The sequence below is a fragment of the Acomys minous genome (assembly GCF_964271855.1).
Source record: "Acomys minous genome assembly, chromosome: 17".
NCBI lineage: Eukaryota > Metazoa > Chordata > Mammalia > Rodentia > Muridae > Acomys > Acomys minous.
This window is the reverse complement of record NC_140500.1, coordinates 65,715,905-65,740,405: the sequence shown is the minus strand read 5'-3', so window position 1 is coordinate 65,740,405 and position 24,501 is coordinate 65,715,905. Positions and strand designations below refer to the sequence as shown.

Genomic DNA, 24,501 nt, shown 5'->3' with positions numbered 1-24,501 from the left:
GTGCATGTACATGTAGACACTCAAGGTCAATGTCTTGTGCACTCTATGACTTTCATTAATTCTCGCTCTTAATGCACATTTATTTTTCTAGGCTTCCTGCCCAGACCTCCCTGCTCTATTCTTCACATAGCTTCATTTTTGCTACTGTCTTTGCTGCTTTCTGAAAATACAATTTTAAATGAAAGAGATGCCACCTTTCTTGCAAAATCTAAAGTGTTTATCCTCTGCAGTGTCAGAAAAATCCAAGATGCTGACAGCATTTGGAGGGTCCAGATGGATAACTGTCTCCTTTATTAAAAGTCCTATTTCTTTGGATTTTAGAACTTTACTTTCTCTTCACATTTCATGCCAGCTTCCCCTTTCTACTTTATTTATGTCCCATTCTCAATTCCAAATGTGGGACTTTTCCCCAAAGTGTACCTTCATCGAATGTTATATCTCTGAGAGATTCATTTATCAAATTCAGAGACTTGCAAATCTCCTTGCTTTGCCAATGTCCCATCCCTATGGCATCACCATCTGCTAGGAAGGCCTCCTAATTTATCTATGTCTAAAACCAACCTGGTCCTGTTATCCCTTAAGACTTCCCAATTATTTTGCCTGTGGGCTATACAAGAACAAATGCTTATTCTTATTTCCTTTCAATAAATGGGACATTTATTGACTCCTTTCTGCAAAGTTTACAACATTCAGTTTTCTGTTTCTCTTTTCATTCCTACCACCACTGTCACAGATCCTGGAAGCAGCGTGCTTCTATTTACCTTCATCCGTTGTGGTAACTACACATAACCATGGGCCAACACCACGTGTTGTCTGATTCAGTCAGATTTTCATAAACTTAAAGTCTTAGTCAATGTTCTATTACCAAATAGACACCTTGACCATGGCAATTCTTACAGGGGAAAACATATGACTGGGGCTGGCTTACAGTTCAGACGTTTGGTCCATTATCATCATGAAGGAAAGCATGGCAGCACACAGGCAGACATGGTGCTGGAGTGCTAGCTGAGAGCTCATGGCAGGCAGCATGAAGAGAGAGAAAGTAACCCAATGGGCCTGGCTTGAGCTTCTGAGACCTCAAAGCCCATACACCTCCAGTGACACACTTCCTCCAACAGAGTCAACTGTATTCCAGCAAGGCTGTATTCCCCAATGCCACAACAAAAGCATTTAATGTTTGAGTCTATGGGGGGGCATTCTTATTGAAACTGCCACACTTGGGATGTTTATCTTTAAATATACCCATAAGAAGGTAACAGTCAGCTACTTACCTAATTTCTGTCTCTCTCCCTTTTTCTCTCCTCCTTCTCTCCCTTCCTCCTGCCCTCTCTATCTTCCTTCCTGTCTTCCTTTCATTATGTTACGTATAATAATCTTAGTTCCAAAACTTTGTCAGTCTGTCCCCTCATCAGAATAGTTGAAATTGTACGTTTATACTAAACTGCTCATCAAATCAGGTCTTCTCTGTTTATCCTCACTCATCCACAGCATTCTTTTTCCTCTGCCTTTGGAGATGCCTTGAAATCCTCAACCCACAATTCTTCACAAATTTCCAATAAACATTTAGCTTTACCATCACCTTTCTTATTAGCTGCATCAGTGTACCTTCCTGTTTACTATGTAAAGCCTCACAGACAGGACTGTCAAATTATTTCTTATACATTTCCTGAGGGTCTACAGTACATCAAGATTGGAAAGTCCTCTGTCATAAAACATTACCTGTCCATTATATGTTAATGTAAAGTATTAGGTTGATTTTCCTATATAAGTTTATATACCTACATCTAAGTAAAGTATAAAGTTGGAAACCTTGAAAACTCCCATTGAGATTTAAATGTTGCTTGGGAAGATGATGTGTAGTTACTCAAGTATCAAGATGGAACAAGCAGTTGAGAGAGACATACACTTAGTATTGACCACCTGTGCCTCTGGCTAATAGGATCTATCACTATCTATGTGCATGTAATGCAGAATCAGGAACTTAGTCCATCTGTTCAGAAGTAATTTGTACAGAGGCATCAAGAGTGGAGACTAAAATATTGATGGCTGAGTCATACTTTAGGTATCAGATTTCTCTGGCAGGATGTAGATAGACATTAGGGTTTTAAAAGCTTCTCAGATGATTCTGACATTAATCAAAGGTGGAGACATGCTTTCAGTCCAGAAAAATCTTGGTGGTAAACATTCTACATGTTTTAAGCTTTCTGAGCACAGAACTTCAATGTAGAATGTGTTTGTAACAGCCTCTCTGTTTCCTGTTTTGAGAAGTTTTGCTGTGTGTGGTTCATATGTATTCACCCATTCTTTTGTAACATGCTAGGTCTACATACAACCCCCACCATCTCTGAGGCCTTTAAAGACAATCAGTACTCAGAAGGACCACTGGGTATGAACTTGATGCTTCAACAGGCTGCCTGCGGGGACTCAGGCTTGTTGGTTAATAGGCAGGAGATGAGGTTTTTACTGCAGTAATAGTTACTGCAGTAGGGAAAGCCATTTTATTCCATGGTGTGGCCATTACTAAGTTGCCTATGCTTCTATAAATAACTCTCCTCACTCATTCTCCTGTAAGCAACTACATCTGAAATTATTGGCTCACCAAAAAGAAAAAAAAAATCAGGCAGGAGTACAATTTCTAAAGATACAGATAAAGTCAACAAATCAGAACTTACAAATCTACTATGTAGAACTTACAAAATTACTATGGCATGTAATTTTTTCCTCTTATTTCTTTTCTTGCCTTACATCTTTTATTTCTTCCTTTCTTTTTTCATTCTTTAATGTGTGTATTTGTGTGTGTGTATGTGTGTGTGTGTGTGTGTGTGTGTGTGTGTGTGTGTGTGTTGCGTGTGCATGTGTATGCAATTTATGAGAGCTGATTCTCTCCTTCAACCATGTAAGTCTTCGTTCTGGTGGCCAGAGATTTTACCTGCTGAATCATCTCAGTTAACAGACTCCTTTAATAAAACTAATAAAACTCCTTTGATCTCTTTGAGTAAAGACAACCAAACAGTCATTGTCTATATTTGAAAATTGGAGATAGTGACTCTGAAGACAGTTAGATGATTTCATTTACAGCATCAAGCAATTTGTAACATTAGAACTTGAAATCTCAGTTAAGCTTCTAAATATGAGCCCCTGTCTTAGGCTCATATATTTGAATGCAAAATGAGACAGATCAGAAGGTATGGCCTTTTGGGAGGAGGTGTGTCACTGGAGTTGGCTTTGAGGTTTCAGAAGCTGATGACATGCCTGGTGTCTCTCTAGCCTTTATGCTTGAAGACTGAGATGTGGGCTCTCAGTTACTTGTCTAGCACCATGCTGGCCTGCTACCATGCTTTCCCCACCATGATGGTCATGGACTCATCCTCTGGAACCCCGAAACCCAAATTAAACACTTTCTTTTATAATTTTAAATTTTGTTAATTTTCCTTAGTCGTCACACCAATTGAAAGGTAATCAAGACAGCATTGCCTCACCATCACTCACCGTGTGTCTAAACCTCAAGCTTCAGCCTAGACAGAGGTGTAGCAATCATTGTGACTATGCTGATGAAGTTCAGACTTGGCCTTGGCAGCTTTGGCCCTTACTCAAGTGTTTTATTTAAGATAAAACATGCAGACAGTTGACAGAAACACACACTTGGAAATCTTATCTTCATCCAAGAGTAAGTCAGCGGAGCCACAGAATTTGAATACAGGGATATACATTTTGAAAATGTATTTTCACTACATGCTTCTCATATAAACATTAACATAGCCCTGAAGCAATATTTCCTGGAGAATATTCTAGAGGTAAATGATGGTTACCATGCATTCTGAGCACTTTTTAACACCAGGTGTGCAGCCTAGACTTAAAGAGATAAGTTTTCAATTAATAATAAATAAATTTAAACAATACTAAATGTAATCATATTAAGATGCAGTAACAGCACATTATGAATGTGTAATTTTGTATATGAATTTACCAGATTAAATAAAACCACAAGTTTCTGTGAGCTACGAGTGGACAAAATCAAATGACTCTATTTCAGAAATCTAAAAATGGACATGTAAAACACCTAGAATCTCTTTATACTGGGAAAAAAAAAGTGACAATGTTTTGAAGATGTTATTTGAATATGTACAAACAAAGCTGAGAAATGAAGCTGAATTAAATCACTTGCCTAGTGTGGGCAAAATCTTGGACTCAATGTCAACAAGTAAGGGAATAGAATAGTGGCATAAATAGAGGCTGGGAAGATAGCTTAGTATTTAAAGCTCTTACAATAAAATTGTGAGGACTAGAGTTCACATTCCAGAAACCCATGTAAATTTTGGATTAGCATAGCAACCTGCCTGTGATTGCAACCTTAAGAACTGGAGACAAAGGTTCCACTGTGTAAGCTGGTGAGCAGGACTTTCTATACTGGCATGATCAAGGGGCTTTTTGTTTGTTTGTTTGTTATTAAACAAAATAGAATGAAACAGAAAGTGAGAAAGAAAGGGAGGAGAAGAAGAAATAGCATGAGTGAGAGAAAAATGGAAGCAAAGGAGGAGAATGAGGAAAGGGAGGCAGAAGCATTTTCTATGCAATAATGAAGTTGTTCAATTTCCTCCCATCTATGTACTATTAAATAAATAAGCCATGCAAGGACAGTGAAGAAAACTATTACCTCCAATTGTAAATGGCCACATATTTTAATCTGCTATGTGAATAAAGATATATTTCTATGATGGAAGGGCTGAAATGTGTTTTAAATATTAAATAATTCAGTACCATTGCCCTCTTCCACACTTTTTCCTCATAGGTTCCTTTCTTCTTATCACTCTGAAAGTCAGCTTAGGATCCAGCTTGTGCATAAGGCCAAATAAAGAGCCAATGTGAAAACAGACCGGAGCAGATGGGCTACAGAAATCACATAGTGAAGAAAGAGCTGAGTTTTAATGGGGGAGGGGAAAAAGGAGACAAGAAGATCTGCAGGCACAGAAGTGGAACTCCATTGCCTGGGAAGAATCACATCTCTGACAACTAGGAAGTACCTCAAATACAAGGGAGACACCCAAAAGCAAGGACACTAAGAAGGGAGTTTTAATGAAGTTTTTCAGTAATTTAGTTGTCACTTGGCCTGTCACAGTAAGGTGCATTTGAATCTGACATTGTCCTGAGAAAGGAACATGTGGCCGTGGTGCTTCATACGCGTTAATCCCTTAGCATCAGTTCTGTAACAGGGAATGGATGACACAGCATAATGTTCAAATAATCTCAGAAGTGCAACCACTGTCTTAAGTTATAGTCTATTATTCTCATGCCACAGGAGAAATCTAACCAACTGACAATTCTACTGGATCTATGATAGACCAGTTTGCATAAGCCTCATGGCAAGTTCGAAAGACAACAACTATCTTAGAAGAATAAATGAAGGGAAACCTAAGGGATTGCTGCAGAAGTAAACAAGAAAATTTATTACACAAGGAGATAGATGCTTAAAGAGGTAGAAACCAACCAAAAATCTCTCTACTATAAGTATGCTCAGTATGTTGAGAACGTTGGGGGTTCCACAGGTATAAACATTTGTCAAAGTGAGCACATCTCATATTTTTTTTTACATGTGCACATTAGTATACATAAGAAAACAGCAGCCAGAACTAATTATCTGGGGCACAGATGCATGAAGGCAAGCAGGTGTCTAACTTCAGGAAAAATACCAAGTTTCAAGTGCGTTTCAAAACTTGGAGGTATTCATAATCCCATGTCACATATAACACTCGTGCTCTGTTTCACATAAGGTGGAATATGGTACATTAAACATGTCCAGTTGAAGTAACAATTTGAATCAGTGTCATATAAACAAAGTTATCTTTTATGAGTAAAAGAGTAGAATAGTGGCATAAAGTATAGTCAGAGGCTGGAGAGATAGCTTATTGTTTAAAGCTCTTACCACAAAATTGTGAGGACTAGAGTTCTGATCTCCAGAAACCAATTTAAAATTTGGGTTGGCATGGTAGCCTGCCTATCATTGCAACCTTAGGAACTGGAGACAAGGATTTCGCATAGTAAGCTGGTAAGCAAGACTTTCATTATTGGCATAATCCAAGGGTTTTTTTAAAATGATTAATTTATGTATTTATTCACTTTACATCCCGGTCATGGCCCCCTCCCTCCTCTCTTTCCAGTCCCACTCTCTCCTCCTTCTTCTTCTCCCCTATTCCTCAGAATAGAGGAGCCCCCCTACTCACCCTCCCCAGTTTATCAAATCACATCAGGACTGAGTTTGTCCTTTGACTTATGGCCTAGCAAGGCAGTCCCTTCAGGGGGAAGTGATCCAAAACCAGACAACAGAGTCCTCGCTAGAGAGAGCCTCTGCTCCCCTTACTAGCTGACCCACATGAAGCCTGAGCTTCCCATTAGCTACATCTATAGAGAGGACCTAGGTCCAGTCCATGCATGGTCATTGGTTAGTCCTTCATACTCCACAGGCCCCCCTGGGCCCTGGTTAGTTTTCTCTGTTGATCTTCTTCTGGATCTCTTGTCACCTCTAGGTCCTTCTATTCTCTCCCCACCCACCCACACTTTTCAACTAGACTCCCTATGCTTCATCTAATGTTTGACTATGGGACCCAGCATCTGTTTCAAACAGCTGCTGGGTGGAGCCTCTCAAAGGAAACTCTGATAGGCTCCTGTCTGCCAAGCATAGCTGAGTATCCTTAATAATGTCAGGGTATGGCTCTCTTCTGTGGGGTGAAACTTGCATTAGTTGGACAGTCCCTCAATCTCTCTTTTACCTGTTCTATCTTTATCCCTGCATGTCTTGTAGACAGGGTAAGTTTTGGATGAAATATTTTTGTGGGTGAGTTAGTGTTCGCTCTTCACGAAAAGTCTCTTCTAGTTAGAGGGTATTCTCATCAGCCTCCATGGACGCTCCTACTAGGATTCTCAGCTATAGTTCCCCTCATAGTCCACCAGAGACCTACTCTGATGTAGGTCTCCAGCTTGTCACAGAGATGCCCCCACCCACAGTTTCTTTTTTCTCTGCAGGCCTTCTGTTCTTCTGTCTCAGCTCTTTCCAGGTCAGACTCAGACCCTTGTTTCTTTCCCTCTTCTACCTTGTTCCCTCTTTTCAACCACTACCTCTATCTATTTCCCCTTCTTAGTGAGATTTAAGTATACTCCCTTGGCCAAGTTTGATTGAGAGATTTTTGTCTCAATGAATAGATGGAAATTAATAAAGAATGATTCCCCACATCAATCCTGTGCCCACATACAATGACAAGTGTATGTGTTCCCACATACATGCAAAATAAAGTATATGCATATCATACGCACAAGAAATGAAGAAACTAGATGTGTTGGCATGAAGGGAAGGTTTTATATTTAATATAATAAACATTCATCTATGAACGACAAAACACAGTCAGATTGAATAAAGAGTATAAATAGATGATTCATTCATTCAACAACTATTTAATGAAACATTTCTTTAGATATTAAAAATCAGTGTTCCGTAATTAGTTTGGTCTATGCTTTTATTTACTGAAAAATGTGGTCAGGAAGAATGTCATTTCTATTCTGATACAGTTCAGGACACCTTGCCTAGGGAATGGTGCTGCGTCCAGAACCCTTAGTCTTTACACATCCATTAACTTAGTTAAGACAATCCCCTGCAGTTATGCTAATTTCCTGTCTGCAAGCATAGCAGAGTATCATTTGTAGTGAGAAGGGCTGGCTCTCTCCCATGGAAAGAGTCTCTTCTTGGGGCAGTCATTGATTTGCCTTGCCCTCATTCTCAGCTCTGTCTTAATGCCTACACTTCTTGGAGTCAAGACAAATGTTGGGTCAAAGGCTAACTGTCTTCTAATAGGTTTCATCCAGTAGCTGAAGGAAACAGACACAGAAACTCCACAGTCAAACAATAGCCCAAGCTTAGTCCTAATGGGACTTAATATGCTGGGATGGGTTTATAGAAAGGTGGGGGCGGGAGTTCTGCAGAAGAGTTGGAGAAAGGATAGAAGGAGCTGGAGGAGTCAAGGACACCCCAAGAAGACATACAGAGTAATCTACCCTGTGCCCATGGGGGCACACAGAGACTAAACCAACAACCAAAGAACATGGAAGAACTGAACCTAGATCCCCTACTCATATGTAGCAGATATACGGCTTGGTCACCATGTGGATCTCTTAACAAAGTAGGGGCTGTCTCTAACTCTGTTGCCTGCCTCTAGATCCCTTCTCCTAGCTGCTATGCCTTGTCAGGCCTCGGTGGAAGGGGATGCACTTAGTCCTGCTGCAAATTGACCTGCCAAAGTGGGTTGTATCCCTTGAGGACCCCCTCTTCTCTGAGCAGAAGGAGAGGGGGGAGTGGGCTGAGATCAGGCTGTAAAGTGATTAAATAAAAAACATAATATATAAAAAAGAAAGCATATAAAAAGTTCTGGAGCTAAAAGAAAGAGAAAAAAGACAGTCATGTGCAATGTGCCAAATGTATGCAATTTCTCATTTACTCTTTTCCTTGGTGATTTTAAGTTGTGTCAAAGTGATAATTAAAGCTAACCATCATATATACATATGTTTATTTATTTTTGCATACTATGATAGTAATTTTGTTCACAAGAACAAAATAGTGAAATCCACTCAAAAGTCTGTGGAGATGATAGATAGATAGATAGATAGATAGATAGACAGATAGATAGATAGATAGACAGATAGATAGATATGACTATTACTTAGCCATAGAAAGCTAAATAAGCCAGTCAGAAACATACATCATGGGGAATCACACTTCGTGAAAAATGAAGAATTGTCAAACAGACGAGGAGTGATTCAGAGACTTGGGAAGGGGGTGGTAAATGGATACTTGAAAAATGCATATTTACTATTCTAAGATGAAAAAGGTCTGGCAATGTTCCTCAAGGACATGCATAAACTCACCAACACTAAACTGCAAATGAACCCTAAAAAATGATCAGATGTTATTTTCTTGTTACATGTAGTTTATTGCAAATAAAAAGGTTCAAAATGCCAAATAAACAGTATGTTTATGAGCTAAATGTGTGAGAAAAGCTGTGGACTGAAAAGATAATTCGAGAACCACATGGAGCATTTGCTCTACATGGTTTGCCATCCTCCCCTCCCATCCTCCTCAGAGTCCTGCGTATCTTATAAGGATGGAGTCTTACAAATCCATCCCAAGGCATGGGTTTGACAGTGAAGTTTTTTTTTTCATCTACCAAGCTAGGAATAGGAAGATTTCTAAGTAATAGCAATAGTGGGTGTTTGCAAATATGCCCACATTTCGACAGAAAAATACTTACACAACCAATCCCAGCAGATAGTGAAAACATGTTCAGAGAGCAAACAAGGCAAACTGTTCCCTTGGTTCTACAGAACAGTGTCCTGCTTACACAGCACCAGGACAAGGCATTCCACTGACCTTGCTTCCGCACGTCCTCTACAGCAGCCACCAGCTCTTCTTTGAGGTCTTGACTCTCCTTAGCGATCTGCTCGCCCTTCTCCAGGAAGTTCTGAGTAGCTTGTTCTACAGATGCTGCCAGCACATGGGCTTTCTTTGACCTCCCTTTCTTTTTACCAGATGGACCTTTGTTGCTTGTGTTGACAAGCGTCGTCACCTGGAAGACAAAGGAAAAACTATAAAACTACTGGTAGAACTTTCTAGAGATGGGCTGTTGGCTCATAATTTCTAAATATCCATTAAGGCCAGGAAAGTGTGTCAGATCCTCTAGAGCTGTGGTTACAGGCTGCCCAATTCTGAGCTGCCCAATCTTAGTGATGAGAACTGAACAAAGAGCCTCCTCGTGAACACAGCTCCGGCACTCCCTTCTTTCTAAACATTATAACTTGAACATATATCTCAATTGCCAATTCTCTTTTACCACTATATAAAGAAACAATTTGTTAATAAAGCTTTTAACATCATACAGACAACTTGTTAACTGCTATAGACACCAGAACTTTTATTCTGTACTGGATTGAAATCTGAAGGTGGGGAATACAGTCAGGTGTTCAATAATATATAAATAACTCCTGCTTTTCTTGTTTGCTATTGACCAAGGATCTAATCAGTTTCATGAGAAGAAGAGTTTTGTGGTTTGCTTTTGTTTACATGTATCATGCTATACTGTTCTTTAGGTTGCTAAGGAAGGCAGTCCAAAGAAAAGTTATATCAAATTTCTGATGATTACTCCACATCTTAGAGCAGGCAAAGCCATTCATCAATGTTATGACTAATGTTCATGCCTTTTTAGATCCATAGGTAACACCAAAGGAAACAAAGCTTTAAATCAACATGTACTTTGACAGTTTGTAAAGGTTGGACCAGCGCTTCAGAAGTGGCCAATTCATTGTTGGGAACTATTATCTTGAGCTCTCTTTTGATTAAGTAGACACAGTAAGTTATATAAACTCAGGGGCATTTCAGTGTGGACATTAAAGAATAAGTAGCACACACAAAAATCAAATATCCTGAAAATCAGAATATCAACTAGTGGCGGTTCTAAGGTAAAATGCACAGGCAATGAGGAACACATTCCAGTATTTGCGGTCCCAGCCACATGGAAGAATCTTCAGAATAAAGAAAACTTGTCACAGGCATTACTTTTCTGAGGTGCACAAGTGTGTTTTTTTTTTGTAATGAAGATATAACACAACAGCATGCTTTTCATCTAGGAAGATTATGGCTCTACAAGTATGCAGCATTCCCTGTTCCCACCTTGGAACAACATTCATACAACCCAAGCAAGCAACAACAACCACCTAAAAAACCTCAGCTTGGGCTTTTCCCCAGAGGAAGTGTTTGCTATTTTCATTTTGTTGTAATGATTCACATCATATATGTAGTTCTCTGAAGATCTGTATGTTATTCTTTTCAAATTAGCAAAACAATAGAATGGGGAAGGAAATGCTAATTTTAGGTAGACTCATAGTTTTTTAAAAAAAAAACTGGGAGCTGATCATGAGTATACAAAAATAGCTGGTTATCTACACATCAGTTCCATCATTCATAACGGCAAACAAATGCCAACTCTTCAGCTATCTCAGAGACTGCATTACCATATTAGGCATAATTGAGATGATGCTCATAATAGCAAGGCTGTCTTAGTTTCTTCTAGTGTTGCTGTCATAAAACACCTTCACCAAAACATCTTAAGGAGGAGGAAGTCCAGGTTTTCAGAGAAGCCAAAGCAGCTTGAACTTAAAGTAGCTAGTTCCACTCCATTCATAATCCTGAGCAGAGGGCACTGAGTGCTCTGGCTCAGCGCAAGTTCTCCACTTGTATACATCCCAGGACCTCCTGCCAATGGCTTGTTGCTTCCCACATTGAGTGGAGTCATCCCTCTAATCAAGATACCCAACCCTGCAGACATGCCCAGCAGAAAACATAAGCCAAATAATCCACAGATACAGACCATATTCCCTGATGTAAATAGATTGTAACAATCATGATAAGGGCAGAACAAATATTTGTTTGAATGGACAAAAATAAACATGGGACATGATTTGGAAGTTCCTAAAAAAGCAATTATTTATAAGCAAAACAATTTAATTTTCTTTTAGTAAAAGGTCATATTTACTCACTAGTAAACAAGAAGGGAGGGGAAATAAAGAGAGAAGATAGAAAATAATATATATGCATAAAAGCATATATGTCTTCATCAGTAATTACAAAGGAACAATCACCCACATTTTTAGCTGTCACCTGTCGTTTTATTGGAGGGCCAAGTTAACAAATTAGGTAAACCACATAAAGAAGTGGCATAAAGTATTAGAAAAGAAGACATTAAACATCTCATTAATATGAAGGTAAGTGCCTATTGCTGAACACTTCACATATACTTCAGATCTGGGAGTTGGAGGAATCAATCTGGACCTGAGCAGGAAGCCTCCTCACTGAGTACCAGAGTCAGCATACAAGTTAATAAGGGAGAAAAGTAGTCCCAGACCTATGCTGCTGTAATACCTCTGAACCACAGCAATATATAACTAATATAATCCCTAAGTGAATGTTTAGTACTTGCCCTTACACCTAGAAATAAGTGTAGCTCTCCCCTCTGATCAAAGAAACCTTTTGCAGCACACACACAGACCATTAAAGAAAACAACCAGTCAAAATACAGAAATGATTGACTGTCCAACTCCAACTGACACATCCACAACACAATCCCTGTACCTAAAACTCAGAAAAAAAAAAACTACAAAAGAGCAGGTGGAAAGACTGCAAGACCCAGAAGACCAGAACATCAGTTGTGAGAGTGTCTCATCTGTACATGATATGGAAGGTACACCTATGGACTCTTAACACTATGGCTACATAAAAAAAAAAAAAAAAACTACCTAATGGAGACATCTCAATGTGCATGAGATAATTACCACAAGGTTAAACCCTTGATGAGGACCCTCAGGCAATTAATGACTACTGAGGGAGAATCAGTTTTCTTCAAGTCTAGGTCCCTAATTGGTTATTCAAATCCAAGTCATCAGTACTAAAAATATATACATAGGGGCAACACTAAATCACCTCAGCAGGTTACACAGTGTGTGTGTGTGTGTTTGTGTGTTTGTGTGTGTGTGTGTGTAAAAGTAATGATTAAAGAAAAATTGAGAGAGATATGGGGGAGAAGGTAGGGCCTGGGGAAGGTTGTAATACAGTATACATACATATTTAAAATTCTCAAAAATGTGAAAAAAGTTAAAAATAATTTGAATGTATATAAGAACAGAGATGAATTTTATCTTATATAATTAATAATAAAAATAATTTTTAAAAACTAAGAATATAGCCGTAACCTATAACTATGAGATGAGTAACTAATACATCTGATGCACTTGAGGGGTTTTCAATTTTAAGTCTGTATTAGCAGATATGTTGCCAATGCAATATTTCTATGATTACATGGAGAAAATGCTAGCATTATGTAAAGAACATTTAAGATAACTTGAATAATTGATTATCTACCCCACTTCTGGGAGGACTCAATACATGTTTTCCCCAGAATGGACTACATGTAAACATTCTCTTTCTCTTTCTCTCTCTCTTGGGTATATGATACATTTAGACACTGAACTGTCCAGTAACATTTCTTCCCAGGGGATCCAGTGGAGAACTATGCACGCCCCACTCCAAACAAGAAGTCTCAAATCAACACCCTAAATTTTCATCCTGGACACTGTCTATTTCTCTTTACTGAATTGCAAATGTCTGTGCATGCTGAGAGAATAAAAACAGGAAAAAGCAGAGCAGAGCCACAACAAGAGACATAAAGTGTCAAAGCTGACTGATGACACATAAGAAATGTCCTGGGATTTTTCCCAGGCAATGTAAGATGAGTCTTAAAATACATTTAACCTATAAAAGCTATAAGAGAAATCTGACTTTTATGTCTTCTCAAATATTAATAATTTATTTATGATATATGGAACATTTCTAGTATTTTATTACTATTTATTCATGGCACACACAAAAAATGGTTTTATTGTGATCTTTTTTCTGGTAAGCACATTTTCAAATGTGCTCTTATTGAGTTTTTGTGTGTGCCTCTCTTCTCAATGGAAGAATGCTACCACCAAGTGGTGTAGGAATCTCAGTGTGGACGATGAGCAGTTACACCTGAGATGGTCTTCTCTTTAAAAATTATCATTTTCCTGCGCTGAGGACACAGGAGCAGGAGAACAGGCCCTGCCCTGGGGATATGGGAACAAGTGAGCTGGCCCTGCCCTGAGGACAAGGGAGCAGGAGAGCAGGTCCAGTCTTGAGGACAAGGGAGTGGGCCCTGATCCAGGGCTTTGAGTGAACCCCATCCCAACATCTACCCCATGTATGACCTGCTGGAACACATGAAGGGGCCAGACCTGTAGATTCAAAGATTAAGAATCTCTTTGACCTTCTGGGTCCTAGAAACCTACAAGAAGAACATTGTGATGGGCAGATCTGGGCCCAGAAGTCCTGCACAAACTTTGGCACCAGCCAAGGACAATACATGCAGTAAACTTCAAACCCCTACCCAGATCTAGCCAATGGACAGGACATTCTCCACAATTGAGTGGAGAGTGGGGACTGACTTTCACATGAACTCTGGTGCCCCATATTTGACCATGTCCCCTGGATGGGGTGGCATTCAGAGGAAGGATAGCAGGCTACCAAGAAGAGACTTGATACCTTATGAGCATATACAGGGGGAGGAAATCCCCCTCAGTCACAGTCATAGGGAAGGGGAATAGGGTGAAAGTGGGAGGGAGGGAGGAATGGGAGGATCCAAGGGATGGGATAACAATTGACATGTAATATGAATAAATTAATAAAATATATTTTAAAAAAGAATCTCTTTGACACGCAGCAACAACGGGATATCCGACGGCAGTCCCACTGAGGATCCAGTAACAATTGGGTAGGCCTCAAACCAGACCAATGACTAATAGTAATGAACATTTGAAAGTAAGTGGGAGGGAGGGAGGAATGGGAAGGTACAAGGGATGGGATAACAACTTAGATATAATCTGAATAAATTAATTAAATAAAAATGTGGTATATTTAAAAAAATAAAGTAAGCATATGTGGACAGAAGGCTATACTGCATGATACACTATAGCTTCTATGACAAGATTTTTTGTTTGTTTGTTTGCTTTGTTTTAATGAAAGGAAGAGAGGGATTTTGGTGTATGACGTATAAATCATAAACATTCAACAGAAGTAAAAACAATAACAACAACAAAAACCCGATAATTTCTACAATGTTGCTGCTAAAATGTTGGTACTTATCTAAAAATAAAACAACTCAAGCTCATCTCTTGATCACTACCTTTGAAATAATTATGATTTGTTTTATACTGACTTGAAAAACTTTTCAAATTTGTGGACACTACATGAGAGCCTGTTTCTCCCAGACTACAGAGACCCTCAAAGAACATCAGGCTAAACATTGCAAAAACTGCAGCATGATAGTAAGTCTGTTCATAAACAAGCACATGGAAACAAGTTTTTAAATGCAAACAGCACCACGAACTGGAGTGAGAACACTGAGCTGTAATGTCACTTCAACAGCATCTCTAGGCAGCATCGTTCGTTGAAATCAATTCTTATATGTGGGACTCTATGCCATACACAGTCAGTGCTGATCACAGTGTCCTTCTGTGGCCCAAAGCTGGAATGTCTTTTTTCAGCAGTGCAGCAAATGTTTTGAAACAAGAATGTAAATGAGTAGGAAGGCATTTGTCTTTTTTTTTTTTTAATCTTAACTTGTTTAGTCATCAGCACCCATGACAGGAAACCCATGCTGTCTAGAAAGTCTCTGAAATAATTAGGGAAAGACTCCACTCTATTCATGAATCACTGTTTTGAATTTACTAACTTTAAAGCAAAACAAAACCAGACTGTTCAAAGGAAGACTAGAGAGAAATCTGAAACCAGACTAAGCACAAAATATTTTCCAATCATCTCTAATTAAAGGACTCAGTTAAGCTGAGCTTGCCTTCTAAAATTCTCCACGGGCCTGGGATATAGCTCCATGTGGTCTAACAGACCAAGCTGAAGGATCTGGGATTCATCTCCAGGTTCCATGTAAAACCAAGGAACAGAGACAAGCACCAGTAAAAGGAAGGGAACGACTGGGCCTTGGTAACCAGCCACGCTAACAGAATATGAGGATTTGTCAGCCTCACCTGAAAAGAATTTGGCTAATTAACAGACACTACATAGCAGAATGTGCAGGTCTTTCTATTTGCAATACTACTATCCTCCTGGCAACCGTGGAGGCCAGGTAGGAAAAATAAAAATGCAGAGGTTATCGAAGAGACTTAGGGGCTAAGGTTTTCCTAGGAGGAGTACAAGCCATGGATGAGAAAAGCCCATGAGAATATTTTCCAATAAAAGGAAAATTTCTAATCTGTGATGATGTGTGAGATATTTTAATGAGCAACCTGGCACCATAGCTAGTATTAACCATATCTGTGTTTGTAGTTTTTGTAGTTAACAAATATCATCTTGAATTTTTAAATCATTCTAATTAAATATATACACATAGTATACAAGGTATATAATGCTTTAATATGGAAATGAATGGCTGCTAGATAACTAATGTATCACATTCCATATATATGTAAGTAGATATGTGTAGAAAGAATTTATTTTATAGCATGCACTCCATACATACACATGTACATACATACAGACCTCATGTACAATGCATTTTGTTTATTTTGAAGTTTTATGTTATTATTTCAATATTTAGACTTTAACTTTGGGTAAATCAAAGCTTTTAGGTTTTCTGGTACTATTTCCATTTTCCCACATGAGACAATTTTAAATTTCAAGACTGCTCATAGACAGTAAGGGAAAACCATTTTTTTTATTGTATTTTAATGACCTAGGTATCACTTGATTGCTATTGAACAGTGTTTCAAAAGGCAGGATACATTTAAACATCTACATCACAGAGACACTGATAACAAATCTAAAGTCATTCAAGTCAGATGCAAACTCTTTCTCAAGGCAAAGATCTCATTACAATTACAAAAGTTCAAGGAAGGGCTTGAAAGTCTGAATGACTGCTGGTCTTGAAGGGGCTGAAAGGTTGAGTGACTGCTGGTCTTGAAGAGTAATAGAGTTCACTTCTTAGACTCACATGGCTCTTCATAATTGCCTGTAACTCCAGCTACAAGACCCTACAGCCAGGCCCAACATGGCTTAGCTTCCAAGATCAGACGAGGCAGAGCACATTCAGGGTGGTACGACCACAGACACAAATGTAACTGATGGGCATCTTGGTCTCCATGTGGGTCTACTAGTAAGTGGAGTGGACTCTTTATGTGACATGGATTTTGCTGCCTGCTTTTTGGATTACTTTCCCCTAACTGAGCTGCCTTGCCTGGTCAGTGGAAAAGGATGAACTTCGTCCTAATGGGACTTGATGTGCTGGGATGGGTTTGTAGAAGGTGAGAGAAGGAGTTCTCCCTTTTCTGAGGAGGAGAGATGGGAAGGGAGAAGAGGGTGGGAGGGTGGAATCAGGAGGAGAGGCGGAGGGAGAGACTGCAATCAGGATGTAAAATAAAAAGAAAAGAAAAAGAACTCTACAGCTTTTTTTTTTGCCTCCTTGGGCACCCCGCTTCCATATGGCATACATTGACAAACATAAACCTAAATAATTGAAAAAAATCTTAGTGGTTGGAGAGATGGCTGAGCAGCTAAAGGCCTTCATGCCCTTGCTAGAATTTGACTTGGGTTCTCAGCACCTACACAATTACAACTGTCTGTAACTCCAGTTCTAGAGCATCCAGTGCCCTTCTCTGGCCTCTAAAGGCACTGACTACACGGCAAATTTATTACATTTTAGTGTTTTTAATCATTATTATATGTTTTTGAGATATCATCTCCCACAGCATTGACTGACACATTTATGCAATGCAGACACTATGCACACAAAACTTCAAAATAAATCTTTAAAAAAAATCAATCAAGAAGCCAGTTAATGTGCATTCATTTGTATGTCAAGTGTTCTTCAATAGAGCATAGTTTGCGTGCCTGATCTCCTGGATGGATTTATAGAGAAGTGTTGCATCCTCTCAGAGGCAGTGCCTAATGTGATGTCATCAGGTCTTTAGAGGTATGTTCTTGTACGAATCAGTGATATCCCTGTGCCTTCATTTTCTTCACTCTCCTTTATTGCCTCTTGCACATCTGGGCCATCAGGTGAATGATCCTGTTCAACCAGACATGTCCTAATCCATGCCACATAGTCCTGGGAGCAACTGATCATAGACAGAACCTGCCAAACTCTGAGTCACACTGAAGCATCTTTCTTCAGAAGTTTTGTCTTCTATACTCACTGTAACAGAAGATTCATTAAGTATTATATCTTATAAATGGAGACATTAACATCAATATTATTAAATGAATCTATAAAGATGATCAGAGTGGATCATGTAAAGCTATATGGTCTAACATGTTTATTATTTTTCTGGTTTTGCTACTACTGTTTTTGAGATACTGTCTCCTGAAGTGCAGGTTGGCCTCAAGTTCTCTATGTACCTAAAAAATGGCTTTAAACTCCTGGTCTGCCTGCCATCACCACCCATTAAATGCTGGGATTAAAGATATGCTTCAACACACTTGGATAAAACAAAAATATCCATTTAAATGTTTTCTAAAGAGCTTAAAACATCTTATTCTTTACTGTGATTTTTTTCTAACTACCTGAACTTTATCTGAATAATTATTTTTGTATTTGAAGAGGTAACCTACACATTTGCATGAGTAGAACAATTTCACTGGATAACTAGTCTTTGTTTGCTTCTTCAATTTGAGACAAAAAGATTACACTGGTAAATACTGCAAAACCTCCTAATGGCAGAAAATCTCCCTTAGTACCACCAACCCTGAAGCACCTCACAACGAGTCAGATTATTTGCCACACACCAGACACTTGGCAATGTTGCCAATCATGCATCTGTTATTTCTGACCACTCCAAAGACGGGGTGGGAAGGATCTAGAAGCTGGAAGTGAGGCAAAGGGGGCTCTGAAATGCCATCTTCTTAAACAATGTTTATTTATTATAATCACAAACTTTCAAATGCACTGTGCCTGCCCAAGAATGAGCCCATCAACAGTCAGATCAAGATGGAAGAGGAAGTCAGAGAGGCTTGCCTCTCACGGTTGAATTACTTCCTATAGCTACAGTGAAAGCTGGAGTCACTGTCTTCACTGTGTTTCCATGGATAGCCTTCATTATACCAAACGGGTCACATGACACAAAGAAATGTTATGTTTGGGAAAGGAGCAGTTAGGAAAGATGGGATTTGGAGTTGGTAGAAGTGAAAGAGAGATCGGAGAGGGTGGGTGGAGAGACTACATCAACTGCACTATATCTATCTATCTATCTATCTATCTATCTATCTATCTATCTATCCATATGTATATATATATGTATATGTGTGTGTGTGTGTATGAAAGTATCCAGGACTATGTTAATAAAAAATGAAACCATTGCTCATATAACTAATATTTTTAAATAGAAACAAAGTTTTATGCTGAAAAAAATTTAAGTTGTCTCTTTCCTTTGAAATAACATGGTAAGCAAAAATTCACTAACTAACTGAAAATATATGTGAGAAAGCAGTGGGAGAAGGTTGCTAAGCTCTCCTTGTCATGTAGACCTGCCACACATGGAGAACCTGAACACTAACCAGCAATTTCAGTACAGATTAAAGTAACCTTGAAGAATCAGAAAAGAAATTACTTAGAAACATCTAAGTATATCATCAAAAGCTGATGAGAAAGATCCAGGCCCTCAGGAATGGCAGCACTAAGGAGCAGGTCTAAGTCTTCACCAAGGCCATAGTGGCAACATGGATGAAAGACATAGGTTCTTACTTGCTCTGTCCACAGTTATCTCATTCGCGGTCCAGTGTTTACAGCTATTACATTCATCCAGTGAAGGTAACTTCCAAAAGACTCCAGAACAAAGAACCATAGTGATAGGAGCTGGAGAGATGGCTCAGAGGTCAAGAGCATTGTCTGCTCTTCCAAAGGTCCTGAGTTCAATTGCCAGCAACCACATGGTGGCTCACAACCATCTATACTGAGATCTGGTGCCCTCTTTCCGCACACACACCCACATGTAGACAAAAACACTGTATATAATAAATAAATAAGAACCGTAGTGATGAATGAAAGAAGACTAGTTCTACTGTACTACTATATCATATTCATCTTGAGTTAGTAATACTATTATTATTCAATGTCTTAAGTATGTTAAGGTAAATATCATCTGCACAAACAAAAATATCATTTTGGCATAGGGCTGGAGAGATGGCTGAGTGTTTAAGAACACTTGCTGCTTTCCCAGAGGTCTTTAGAGTGATTCCCAGTATCCACACAGGATGACTCAGCTGAGACTACAGTTCCAGAGAAAATAACAGCACCCTTTTCTGGCCTCTATGTACTATTGCATGCATACACAATTGAAAAGAAGCAAAAGCCTAATCTTATCTGATAAAAGAAATATACACATTTTCTCACTTCAGGAAAGGCATTATGCATTCTGTGTGCATATTCTCTCACTCTCTCTCTCTCTGTTCTGTCTCATCCCACTTTCTCATACTTTCATAGGAACCTTGGCCAATAATTGTATTGTGTTTGTGAATGAGGAATTGAAATTGCTATCTCTATTTTTAAGATAAGGCCTTGAATCCACTGAAAAATAATTTCATTTTTGGAGTATATTTATACCACCTTCTCTAAGGTTTAGTTAGGGATCGGTAAGGACAGACTAGACATAATTTAGGAGCCATAAGAAGGGGAGCAAGGTTCTGAAATGCTGTCTTATGGGCCTGGCACAGACAGTGTTGTCATGCTCTCACAGCAGCCGTGGCTATATATACAATAAATAAATATACAAAGAATTGGGCCTATTAACATCCCACCACAGATCAGGGAAAAGTCCATTGGACTTGAACTACTGGCTAATACCAACACAATGCTGCTCTTTGCATATCTACCTACTTACCCTAATATACCTGTCCTACTGGGTAAAAGTCCACCACAATAGGAGTCATCCACAGAGCCTTATTCATGGATGAGTTTCCTTGGGTATCAAGGATGTTCTTATCAAGTATTATTATTGTGTGATGTATTAAAGTGTGTAATACCTTTGCATTAGCCTCTCGTAAATACTAAATAACTATGACCTCTCAGCACCCATCATCATTCTTGGCCTTGGTGGTTGTATTACATAGGTGTTGCTGAGGAAGAAAACAGTTAGGCTGGCTTACACTAACGGAGCAAGATAGTCCAATGATGTCTTAGTGCTGGACGTTCTCGTAATTGATCAACACACAAGGCTGGAAGTCTCAGCAAACCCAGCCTGCCACCGAAAGCCTAGAGGATTCCTGGAGAGCTGATGATCTCCAGTGCACACTGGAAGGCCAAGATACTGGACTCTGATATCAGAGAAAGAAGCTGGCAGCAGCAAAGGAATAGATGGATGTACACACTGGCATAGCTGGAGTCCCAGGAGCCAAATCTGGCACCGCTGCATTTGTTTTAAAGGCAGCATCTACATGAGTCTAGTTTGAGACATTGGAGCTGGAGTCATTTGTTGCCCTTCTCACCCACAAGCTTTGCCAGATTGTGGGGAGGAGCAGTCACTGTTTTCAGCTTTGCACCTTCTCAGGCAGCCGCAGGGTTCCAATGTGCAGTTCAAAACCCATGGTACGCAGATAGTTCTGTCTAAACACAGTGTTTCCAAACCAGAAGAGAATAATTGAAAGGGACTTGTAGAGAAGAGGGCATTAATAGGGATGAGTGGGAGACGAGAAGCAGGTGGAGAGGTGGAGGGAATAATTAGAATTCAATTTATACATGAATGGAACTGCCAAAGAAAGTTGGATTTTGTTTTGTTTTGTTTTGTTTTAAATTCACATTAGAGGCTACAGGGCCTTTCAAAGAACAGTAATTGAACTTTTAATTTATCTGGCATATGTACTTTATCACCTAAAGCAATAGTAAGTGAAGGTTTGTCTCATTTGGTGCATTATACAGGAATCTGAAATAATAATACAATCGTTCTTATGGCTAGCTAACTGGTGTGTCTGCAGAATTTCCCCCATAGTGGGCATGGAATACCCCCACTTTGAGAGAGCTCCTAGTTTTTCAAATAGATAATTACATAATCTGCTGACATTTTCTGGATTTGATATGTACGTGTGTATTATTGTTCTCCCATTAAACTGCCAACTGCTGGTGAAATGCCAACAGCACGAGTAAAGACCAGGTTGACATTTCTGCTGGGTCATCCTCACGGACAGCACACCCACCTTCCACTCGAACGCGCCTCCTCGGTGTGCAGTCGCGCTCCCTAGCATCACTTCTCTGGGGGATCTGGGGGAATTGTTGATGAAAGAAAAGCTAAATGAGCAGGATGCAATTATACTTGTCAAGATTATTCTTGTGAACCTTTATTTGGACATTTTGGAAGAAAGGGAGCCAGCTAATTTTCTAACTAAGGATATAATTTCTCTTTAAAACCATTAGTGCATGGAGATCGTAGACTGGGTCTTGGGTGATTAGGATTGAAGTATTCATCACTCCTGGGTGAAGTGACAGTAAATGGGAACAGTGTGAGGGAGGGAAGAAATGAAAAGCTATGGAGCCTGCTTTTGTGTGTGTGTGTGTGTGTGTGTGTGTGTGTGTGTGTGTGTGTGTGTGTGTATGTGTGTGTGTGTGTGTATGGCTGTGTGTTTGCATGTATTCCTATGTGCATGCATGAGTCGGTATATCTGTATGTCTCTGCATGTGTAATGTGTTCATGTATGCATGTATGTGTATGTGTGGGTATGTCCTGCCTGATGTATGTGGGTACCGCCAACAACTAGGTACCTCCATAATTGCTCTCCACTTTATTTATGTGTGTTTGTTTCTTTATACACAGGGTTTCTCATAGAATCCAGAGCTGACACAGCCATTCAGCTGGACTGGTTGATAACAAGCACTGGGGCTCCTCCTGTCTCTATCCCCTCAGAGCTGAGAAAACAGCCATACACCAACATACCTGGATTGATCTGTTGATCTGTCAGTCTGCCTGCCTGCCTCTCTGTCACTGTAGCTGTCTCTCTGTCTCACTATCTATCTGTCTGTCTCTCTCTAATTCTCAAAAAGTTGTATACCTATACATTGTATCTTGATCACATCCACCCCCAGATCCTCATTTCCACTTTCCCAGATCCCCCTAATAACTATCCCCCCAACTTTCATGTCCTGCTTATTTAAATCTCTGAAGTAGTTGGGCTTGCCTGCATGAATATGGGCAGCCTTATAGCAGCCACACATACAAACATAAAAGACTACCAAAGAGCGGGAATTAATGTCTGCCTCACGTGTAGGTCTTGTTTGGGTAAGTATGAATTCAACATGAGTGCAGGAACCAGGACTTGTCTAGGATACAGGATTTCGTCGTACTACTTTCCATTCCTCATGTCTTCAGTTCTTCCCAACTCCTCTGCATTGTTTCTCATGCCTTGTAGGATGGGTTGATAAGGATGTTTCATTTAGGGGTAAGCATTCAGCACTTACTTAGTCTAAGGACTTTGAGCAGTTCTGTATCTCTTCATCTGCTCCTGTGCACTGCAAACGGAAGCTTCTCTGACCATGGTTCAGGGCAGTGGTAAGCAGCAGGTACAAACATAAATATTCAAAAAGCGGTTTAACTGCATGTATGTTACACAAAACGACAATAGTAGGTGTTCCCTCCAAGGCCTGTCACCTGCCCAGCCATGGCTCTGGACCAGGTTTATAGTACCAAGCATGATAATTCTTTTTTGGAACAGGCCTTGAATCCTATCATAAAACAGTTGGTTAGCTCACAAACAGTCTTGCCACTGTTACACCTGTGGCTACTTCTTTCATGACAAATGAGTGCTGTAGCATTCCATGGTCCACTGCTTTTCTTCGTCAGTAGCCTGCATTCCATCTCTGAGCACTAGGAAATCTAGCCAGCACATCTGAGCCTGTAGGTGGAGGTGGTCCTCAGCCATCTCCCCAGCTTCTGAAGCCTGCCACTTTCTTATGTAAAGATTGAGTCTGATATTCACTTTTCCATTTTGAAATGCTAATGGCATTGAATTCACAGGGAGGTTTTTAATTTTAAATACAACAGTTTATCTGAAGCACTTTAGCTATGCAACGAAAGTGGCATCAATCATAATATGAATACATGACCAAAACCCATATTGGACAGTGTCCTGACACATAAGGAAATGTCTGGTAATATTTGAATGTGAGTATCAACCATCCATGCGTTCGCTGGATGTTACTGATATCAATCAAACTCTTGGTGTTTCTTTCTTTCCTTTTTCAGCTATAAAATCAAAAGAATCCCCAAGATCTACACTCTTGTTTCCTGGAGGGTGTTAATGGTGTTGTCAGTGGTCAGTGTGTCCGCAGATTGGTTACCTGATCATTGCTTCAGTATCACTTTCTATCATCAATGGATCCAAGAAGATCCTGGCTTTTTCTGTGGATTCTGCCCATTTGCTAAAGGGTCAAAGCTGTCTCTGCTGATCCATCTTTATTTCTGGCTACTGCCTCTGTACCTGCCACCACCACAGCTATTCCTGTCGCTACTGCACCCAGCAAAGATGACTCCAAAGATGAGTTGGAGGACTCAGATGAGAAAATGAGATTTGGTCTCTTTGTCTAACCCCTCAAAGCAACCAATTCAGTCAGCTTAATTTGAGAAACATGGAAACAAAGTCTTACTTCTTTTAAAAAGAAAGAAAAAAACCTTCACAATTCACATATATTTCCTTTCCATTTCCTATACAGAATTCAGTAAAAAAAAGTTCCATAACTTTTCAAATAAAATACTTTCATTCTGAAGTTATATTTTTAGCAGTGTGCTAGTGATTTCAAGAGTGAAGAGTTTGCTAAGATAGGAAATCTTAGGCAGGTGTTTAATTGGACTAATTACGCAACATGTAGTCACTTCCGGTTTCCTATGAGCTCTTTGTGGATGCAGATA

The 24,501-nt window shown here is 39.5% G+C and overlaps 1 protein-coding gene across 2 annotated transcripts in view; it reads right to left on the bottom strand.

Annotated features, from left to right (window-relative positions):
* Positions 1-24,501, bottom strand: part of CTNNA2 (catenin alpha 2) — a 1,110,979-nt gene that overhangs the window by 887,454 nt on the left and 199,024 nt on the right. For both annotated transcript variants that reach the window (XM_084766203.1, XM_084766204.1), the window contains exon 3: positions 9,410-9,605. In XM_084766203.1, coding sequence (XP_084622329.1) covers positions 9,410-9,605 — 196 coding nt within the window. The remainder of the gene's footprint in view (positions 1-9,409; positions 9,606-24,501) is intronic.